Below are 8,852 nucleotides of genomic sequence, written 5' to 3'. Positions count from 1 at the left end.
TTTTTTTATAATGTGAACTAAAAGTTATCAAATTTGAACCTGAGTGGAAAATTTTAATAACCCTTTGTTGATGCTGATCAGGAGTATCTATGCTTTATGGCCAACATTTGTTGCCCATCTAGAATGTACCATTTCTACCCGCCTAATTAGTCTCTTTAAAGTAAGCCGTGTCCGAGGTGATTGGAAGAAAAAGAGCATTGCTGGGAAGGCAGGGAAGAGCGCGGTGTTAATATCGTTGCGTGCTTTATGGAATCGTAAATATGTGCGAGAGGCGCACGAGATTGCGAGGTTCGTACTCCCGTCTACTTAGGGTCTTTCTATTCGGCCACTTATACTATAAGGCCATGTATCTGCAGCTGTATCTGTAGCTGTGTCCGTATCTCTATCTGTGTCCGTATCTGTATCTGTGACTGTGGCTGTGTGCGTGCGCCTGAGTGTGTAATCCGTCCATAAGTGGCCTCAAATGCCTATCCATAATGATGATGATGATGTGGTTGCCGCTGCGACCAATAGTTGGTCATTCATCACGCCGATCCGCGGGGGGAGTGCGATTCGTGCGATATGTACGAGTATTCGGATATAGCGTAGTATAGTTGCGGAGCCGAAAACAATTTATGCCGCATGTCACGCCTTCCCCAGAGTCCGTCGGCATCTCGATGTCTTTTTGTATCTTTCTATCTCCGCACGGCGGTGCCAATGCGCGCCCGCGGGCGGGAGAGACACTTTCGAGGGCGTTTCCCATTATAGATCTCATCAGACCAATATCGTACACATTCGAATCGGGATCCGACGAGACAAGCAAATACATGTGGCTGTTTTCGCAGGGGAGAAAGGCTTGCCAGTTGCTACCCCTAAGTTTTTTCCATTCTCAGTGCTCATTATGGTTTACGCACATCAGCAATGATTTTATTCCAGCATAAAAAACCAGAAAACTAGTAAAATTCCCCATGACAGATACTAAACAATAGTCTGGAAAATGGCCTATAAAATAGGTGATCTGAATTTGGCATACACATAGTATTTCTGATATAAAATTCAAACGAATTCCCTCTAATTCTTCAAATATCTTATAGATATATGTTTTTTATTTTTCTAACATTTTTCCAGTTCTTGTTTCTAGCATACCGATGACTCATGCCATTTCCCCGTAAAGCACTCACTTTATTTCCTCTGTACCTGATCCATTGGAACATGAAAAATACGCATCCGCCCCGTGAGCCAATAAAAAAGCATCTTTGATTACATGTTTCTTCAGTTTTTGCCGTTGTTTATTTGTTAATAAAAACTTAAAATCTTCTTGTAATACAGTACACAATCATCGGGAGGAATTTTCGCTTGCGAGAGCAATAACATTTCGTTCTATCAACCTTTTTCATGGATATATGTGTGTGTGTGTTGTGGGGGGGAGGTTCTTTTTAACACACGGGGGATATGTTTCAATAGAATTCGCTTGCTGTGTTAGTACATCCAAGTTATACAATACATAGTTTTATTGGCTACGAAAAAAATTGTCTTAGAACTATTTAATATATGCATTCCATAATATATATATATTTCGTTATAAATATCAAATACTTCGTTGTACACCGATCGGTCGAGGGGGCAGGGAAACCGCATCCGTTCCTTGAAAACCCCGCTTCTGCACTGCCCAGCCCGCTTGTCTCAGATGACAGACTATGCGGATCTCGCGATCCCAAACGCACTCATACACACTCGCACTCACACGCTCAAGCACTCGTCATACACTCACTGAGGAACGGATTGAATACTATACACTTAGATGTCGCACTACGGTATACATTATACATTATACATAGGTTCAAAAAAAAAAGATCCATATAACACATGTACGAGCAGAAAAAGCTTAGTTTCGGAGCAATTCCAGTTTTCTTTTTTCTTCAGTCGGGAGGGGCGGGCGTAGGCGGCAGGTGGGCGTGGCAGGTTAGTGCCTGAGGAGGAGTGCCAGCCATTTAATGGTCCAGCCTTGACCACCTACCTCTAGCAGCCCCATCCCGCACGTATATTCCTCTTAAGATACAAAAAAAAAAAGAGAAAAAACAAATTTGACTAAGGAAATCATCTAGCAATCGCCGGAATCTCTAGAACCTGCCACCCAGAGATTAGACCGAAATCGGCGCGTTCGTGGCCGCCGGCGACTGCTGCTGCGGCTGCTGCTGGTGGTGCTGATGGTGGCCCAAATGGTGGTTGAGCGCCTGCTCCTGGTGGTGGTTCAAGTGGTGATGGCTGAGGGTCAGGTGGTGGTGGAGCTGCTCCTGCTGGTGGTGCTGCTGCTGCTGCAGCTGCTGCTGGTGGTGGTGGCTGAACTGCTGGTGCTGCGTCTTCAGCAGCATGGAGCGGTACACCTCGGAGAGCAGGCTCCACATGGGCGGCGAGTCCTTGGCCAGGTCGACGGGCGAGCCGGCCGGCAGGAAGGCGGTGGGTGGTGGCGCCTGGCTGGAGGCAGCCGCGGCGGCTGCGGCGGCAAACATCTGGGTCTGCAGGAGACGCAAGTGGTGCCGCTCGTCGAGCTCCAGGACGGGCAGCGGCAGCATGGGCCGCCGGCTGTAGGCATTGTCGCTCTCGAGATCCAGTTCCATTTTGATGCTCGTCTGGGGCAGCGTAACGCTGGCGTTGGGGGAGGAGGAGGACCTGGCAGGGGCGGCGGAAGTGGTGGCTGCCGTGGTGGAGCCGGCAGAGCTGGAGGCGTTGCTGTCGTGGCGCTTCCGCTTGCCCAGCAGCTGGTCCATGGAGAAGGCATCACTGGGCGAGCGCTTCTCGCGCTCCAGCTCCTGTTGCCGCTCCCTTTCCTCCTCCAGATCCTGTTCCTCCTCCCGCTCGCGCTCCTGCTCCTTCTCCACCGACTCCCGATCCTGCTCAGACTTGCGCCGCTTGTGCAGGCTAAAGTCCAGGGGCTGATCGGCCCGCTCCTCGTCGGCGGCCGTGATGCTACTACTGCTGGCCAGGCTCAGGCTGCAGTGCATCTCCTCGTCCTGATCCTCGTTTGGCTCATGCTCATGCTCGTTGTCCTCCTCGTGATCCTCGCTGGAGGCCGCCGGACTGGAGCTGTTCGCCTGCATGTCCACGTACACGAAGTCACCCTCATCCTCGGGATCGGCCTCCTGCTCGTTGTCCACCGAACCCGAGTCCGTGTCCTGGCAGCCCGACGAGGAGGAGGAGGAGAGCAGGCCCAGGCCATGCAGTCCCGCTGCCTGACCGCCGAACATCACATACGGATGGTGGCCATGATGCGGCGGTGGCGGCGGCAGGAGTCCGGGAAAGGCCACCGGAAGTCGCCCGGCGACGGCGGCCGCCGCGGCTGCTGTGCTCGGCGAGAAGACCGGAAACTGCTGGGCCGTCCGGCCGTCGTGCGGCGAGATCTTGCGCCGGATGTGCGGCGAATGGAGCTTGGGATTCGGGTTGGCGCTGTGGCGATTCCTCGAGCGCCGCGAGCTGAACACCATGTTGCAGCCCTCGACCGTGCACTTGTGCATCTCGCGCAGATGCACCGCCGAGAAGTGGATCTTGAGGGCGCCCTTGTCGCAGAAGGTCTTGAAGCAGATGGAGCACTGCACCCGCTTCTTGCCCGTCGCCGGATTGATGAACTGGCCGGCCAGGTTGATGGGCGGCGAGCCCCAGCGCCGCGGCTTCAGCGAGGCGCTCGATCCGGAGCCCGATCCCCCCGACCCGGAGCCACTGGAGCCGCCGGGCGAGCTGGCTGGCGAGGAGGCGGCGTGCGGCTGCTGGCTGGGATGCGATTGCCCCACATGGGAGTGCACATGCTGGTGGGGATGTGGGGCATGGCCCAGCAGATAAGCCGGTGACATGAACGGATTCATTATGTGCTCCATGTCGTCTGTGCTGGCTCTGTGTTCCGATGGTGCGATGATGTGATGGTGGCTCTGAAAAACCCAGGCAGAAGCAGAACGGAATCGTTAGAAGTGTCAATCAGGGTGTGTCAATCAGGAAGTCACTGAGTCGCTCAGTCCTAATCGAAAACTATTGCTAAACAAGTGCCAGGGTGGCTGGACTGGTCACTGGGCACTGGGCACTGGGCACAGCCGATTGCGCAACTATTCGGACTCAACCTTATCGCAGGCAGTCAGCAGGGCAACTTGGGAGCTTGGGCTGTGTGTGGACATTGACTCCTGGCCATGGGGCATCCCACGGCCCGCATCCGCGTCCCCTGCTCAGTGCGCAATTAGAGTGCGAAAAGTCAAGGCGGTCAAACGGAATTCAGGGGAGAAGGTTTATTCGGGGGCTCAATTAATCAGTGGCATTACAACGATTACTATGCCATTGCTTAAAGGACGGTGGCCTTATCGATGTGTCGAATAGAAAGGCCAAACAGTTCTTAAAGAGGGATACCATACTTGTAACTTAGAAGAATGAAAGCCTTCAAGAGGGGTATGTATAGAAAGGGCATTTAAAATGACATTTACTAAGGATATAAGGACATTTGACAGCAAATACCACACTATACGATTGAAAAGAGCTCCTGTCTCAAGTGAGTTACCAAATTCAAGTGAAAGCCCCCAAGGAGCTTGGCCAACTTTGTGCAAATCCAGCCAGATTTATGGCCAATACTCTTGCGTTATATGGTAGTCAGTCAGCCATATATCGGTGACACAAGAGTCGGCAGATCTTTCAAGTCGGCGGTAAAACAGTAGAACGTCCCTTAATCAGCATATTTTCCTTACATAAGATACTTTCAAAAAGCGCATGAACTATAAGCTATTCAGGAAGTTAAAAAGATTTGATAAAACTTACAAAAAAAAGAAATATATTTAAGATTCAGACATCCATTTACCATATTACAATCCCAGTTATCGGATAATAAGACAAGAAATGATTCGACTAATCATCGAGTAATAAATCCCCTCTTAATCGCCCCAAGTTCGCCTTAGGCAGGTCAGACTGTACAGTGCACACACATCGGTAGTGGCGTGTAAGTGCACATTGCCTCATTTACTTGAGCGAAATCTTTTACAGCTTTTTCGGTTCTTCTGGCCATTAAAATCGCCTCTGACAACGTCGACGGCGACGACAACATGCGGCGATCAGTGTCGGACTTCGACTTTGGATCCGATCAGTCCGAGTTATAGCCAGCTTTGGAGCTGAACCCAGAGCACAAGCAAAAGAGCTAGACTTTTATTGTGGGCTCCGTTCGCTACCGTAATTGTGAGCAGTCGTCTCTTGGCGTATAAAAACTAAAAATAAAAAAAAAATTCGAAAAAAAAAAAACAAAACCAAACCCAGGGGCGTCACAAACTGGGGACAATTGCGGTGAGATGCGGATGACGACGACGCTGGCGATGTCGTGGCTGGCTATCTGGATTCGATCTCAAAAGTCCAACACACATTCGCATTCGCATTCGCTTTTGCCTCTGCCCAATGCTGAGCTGAACGGAAAGCCGAAAACCGAAAACCACATACGACGACCATGGCTCACAGATACAGCATACAGGGGCAGAAAGCCAGGAGATGGTCGCTTTTTATGGGGCTCATTAGTAACGATGACAACAATAGCATTAAAATGAGTGTATGTACACGGGGAAAAAAGCGAAAGAAATCTGAAAAACTCAGCTGTCAAGTACTGAGAATCCATCAAATGCCGACTAGGTGTGGAAAGTAGTCTTTGCCCAAACAGGTTCTGAGAACTCTATTTCGCCTGAAATCGTACTACAAGTAAGCATGGCAAGTCAATTGCCCTATAGACTAGATATTCTCGATCATCGTATTTATGTTTTTGAAAGTGTTATAATAACGAGAAACTTCTTTACCCATGCCGCCCTAAGCTGTTCCTGGGTAGTAGTTAAACGCGTGTCTTGACAAGCTTTTCTCGCAGTGCTCTCGGTCGACAGATCGAGGTGAGTATGCATGTACATGGGTAATTATTTTTGTCAAACGCTTAAAATGTCTTAAGCCGCCGAGGGTGAAGGAGGGGCAGCGGCTTGAAGGGGCGGTTGGGGAAAAACCAATCACAACTTTTGATGGCTCTCGGACGAAACGTTTTTTTGATTATCGGCAGTGGCAGTGGCAGCAAAATGTTGAAAGTCCCCAGGAGAAGACAAGACGACGCAAGACCAGACAAGAGAAGACAAGACCGAAGAATTCAGAGAGAAGCTGGGCATTTGGGGAGTTGGGAGCTGGGAGCTGGGAGCTGTGAGCTGGGAGCCGCGCGACGAGATGGCTGATGGAAGACGCCGAGATGTGAGCAATCCAGCGGCTATAATTGCTGTTGTAGTTGCTGTTAATAGTAGTACATTATAATAAGCAGCAGTTGGTGGGCTGGGGACTGGAGGGGTGCCATGGGGGACCGATGGTCCGATGGTCCGAAGATGACAACCCCGATGGCCGGACCCTAACAAAAAGGAGAAGAAGCAGAGCTCGGAGCCGCAGACAAAAATCTTAATTACAACTTTGACATTTGGCGTTTCGCCGAAGACCCGACATCTCTTATAGTGTATTTTCTAACGCAGAAAATAGACAAAGTCCGACTGACACTAGTTCAATGTTTAGCAAAGACGGGGAGGCTAATCAGAAATTGGTAGGAAACACTGGGGTATTTTGAGCTCCGCATAGGAAGGGGGTTGTTATAACCAAATAATCCATAATGTAGATTATAGCGCAACTAAATATCTATGAGTATCCTTTCATATTTCAGGATCCTGCCACCTTTTTATAGTTACTAACCACTAGATCTTGGAAAGTCTTTAAAAAAATCTATGTGCAAAGTGCCGACGGCAAGTGCACATTTTCCAGCCGTACATACCTCTTGTTTTTGCTGGTTCAGCAGCACGTTGCCAGTGTTTGTTGCAGTGTATTTTGGTTATTGCCGTTGTTTCGTCGATTGCTTTTCACTTTGTCACAGGCGGGCCATTTAAAAAAAGGTTTTCGTTGTGGTTCTCTGAGCTTTTCCAAAGAGTTATTAAATTCAGACGGCTGCGTTCACTGCTCGGCGGTATTTCTATTTGTTTCTGCTGTTGTTTTCATGCCGACGTGCGACTATTTTTGTTGCATTTCGCTCGATATTAAAAAAGTTGCTCGTTCACTGGGCGCACATGCACATACATACACATGCGTGCGGCATATGCACATGCTATTTTGCGGTACAATCGGTACACACACACACGCGCGGGCACGCACACACACAGAGGAACGCGCGGCAGGCAGAGAGAAGTGGACGCGCGGATATGCGGATGCGAATTCGAGTGCGGATGCGAGGCACGTAGATGCGGAGATGCGAAGATGCGGATGTGCGGAGAGCAGGGACAGCTGAGATCCACTTCTTCGAATGTCGTGGGTGACACTGATTGTCGATTTGTCGTTTCACCGACGAAATTGTGCGGCGGCTGCGACGCCGGCAGCGGCAGCGGGCTGCGAGCGGCGAGCGACAAATGCGGCGACACACGGACACACACACGCACACGGGGCGGTGGTGGGTGACAACTTCGCTCTCGCTCTCGCCCTGGCTCTGGCCGCCGCTCGCTCGCGCCCTCTCTGTCGCTCTCCCTCTCTCTCGCCCCGCGGCCCGGGGGCACCTGGTCGGAGAGTGTGTGAGAGAGAGAGAGAGAGAGCGAGCGCTATTGGAATTGGCCTTCGCTTCGTCACATTGTCGTCCGATGGGTCATTAGGCGCGCTCTGTGTGCGTGCGAGCGAGAGGGGCGACCGCCTGGCAGGCCATCGCAGTCGTTCAGTCGGCAAAGCAGTGCTCGGTCAAGAGCACCGCCGCCGCTCTTACTCTCCCAGTTCGGCTCTCTGGCGGAGAGTGTGCGAGCAGTGCGCCTCTTGCCGGCCCGCTCGCACACTGTCGTCTGAGTGGACGAGAAACCGTTTCGTTGGGTTGACACATGCGACACATGTATGTGTGTGTCCCTGTGTTTCCGTGTGTGTGTGTGTGTGTGTGGTCAGTGCGGCTCACACAGGCACACGCACTGTGCCGCCAGCCAAAGAGAACGCAGCTCTCGCTCTCCACCGCTCGTGGGTATGGGTAAGCGGTGCACTGGTGTGAGTGCCACTGCAGGTCCGGCACTGGTGGGACAGAGATGGCGAAAGGCCGCAGCACACAGTGTACGTAATTTGTCGCTGCTGCGACGTCACTTTTTGTCTTGGCCTCTCTATACTCCGCTCTCCACGCTTGCCAAAGGTTCTTTTTAAATTTTTGTCATTTGATGTCTTGTCCACTCGGTGTGCCTGCGATTGTGTGCGTGTGCGAGTGTGCGTGTGCTCGGTGTGTGCTGTACATGCCATGCTCTGTCCGTCCCTGTCACTCGCACACGAATGGCCGCAGCGAGCGGCTCTCTTTGTTTTGCGATTGCGCCGTATCTGTGCGGTGGGTGTGTGCGAGTGTGTGTGTGCGCCAGTGTCGCTGAGTGTCTGTGTGGGTGTGTGTATGGGTGACACTTTGGCAATGGGGGCGATTCGCTTCGATTTTTTTTCCCTGTCGCCACAGCAGCACCAATGGAATTCGAGCACTGGTGACAAAGAAGCGTCGCTGCCGCTTCCTCTCTCCACCCCCCACCCCCCTCCGCCCGCACGCCCCCTCCGCCCACTTGGCCTATGTAAATCGTATATAGCTATCTGTGTGTGTGTGTGCACAAGAGCATCTGTGTGTGTGCACAAGAGCATCTGTGTGTGTGTGTGCGCCGTATCTATGGGCACCTCCTTGTCGTTTCATTGTCCTTTTCATTGCCGAATTAAAATTATTCCCACCCACACCGCACTCTATGTATTTGCCAGACGCTGGAATGTCCCACATAGAGACACAAACACACACACGAGCGCACCCACACCCACACCCACACAGGCACCTGCCAGCGGAAGTTCTTAAAGCGAAACAAAAGCCTTGTGCA

At 51.4% G+C, this 8,852-nt stretch overlaps 1 protein-coding gene across 1 annotated transcript; it reads right to left on the bottom strand.

The window, feature by feature from the left end:
• Nucleotides 1-1,250: 1,250 nt before the first annotated feature.
• Nucleotides 1,251-7,297, bottom strand: LOC108025910 (protein disconnected). The gene is made up of 2 exons (XM_017096595.3): nucleotides 6,773-7,297; nucleotides 1,251-3,899 (listed from the first exon to the last, which is right to left on the bottom strand). The coding sequence occupies exon 2, from the start codon at nucleotides 3,846-3,848 to the stop codon at nucleotides 2,121-2,123; it is 1,728 nt and encodes a 575-aa protein (XP_016952084.1). The 5' UTR covers nucleotides 3,849-3,899; nucleotides 6,773-7,297; the 3' UTR covers nucleotides 1,251-2,120.
• Between the last annotated feature and the right edge of the window lie 1,555 nt (nucleotides 7,298-8,852).

This window comes from Drosophila biarmipes, chromosome X, assembly GCF_025231255.1.
Source record: "Drosophila biarmipes strain raj3 chromosome X, RU_DBia_V1.1, whole genome shotgun sequence".
NCBI classification, from domain to species: Eukaryota; Metazoa; Arthropoda; class Insecta; order Diptera; family Drosophilidae; genus Drosophila; species Drosophila biarmipes.
The sequence above is the reverse complement of the archived record's forward strand: the minus strand, read 5'-3'. Positions and strand labels throughout refer to the sequence as shown.

What these genes read in the sequence shown, in the direction of transcription:
- LOC108025910 (XM_017096595.3), bottom strand. Translation starts at nt 3,848, where the DNA reads ATGGAGCACATAATGAATCCGTTCATGTCACCGGCTTATCTGCTGGGC.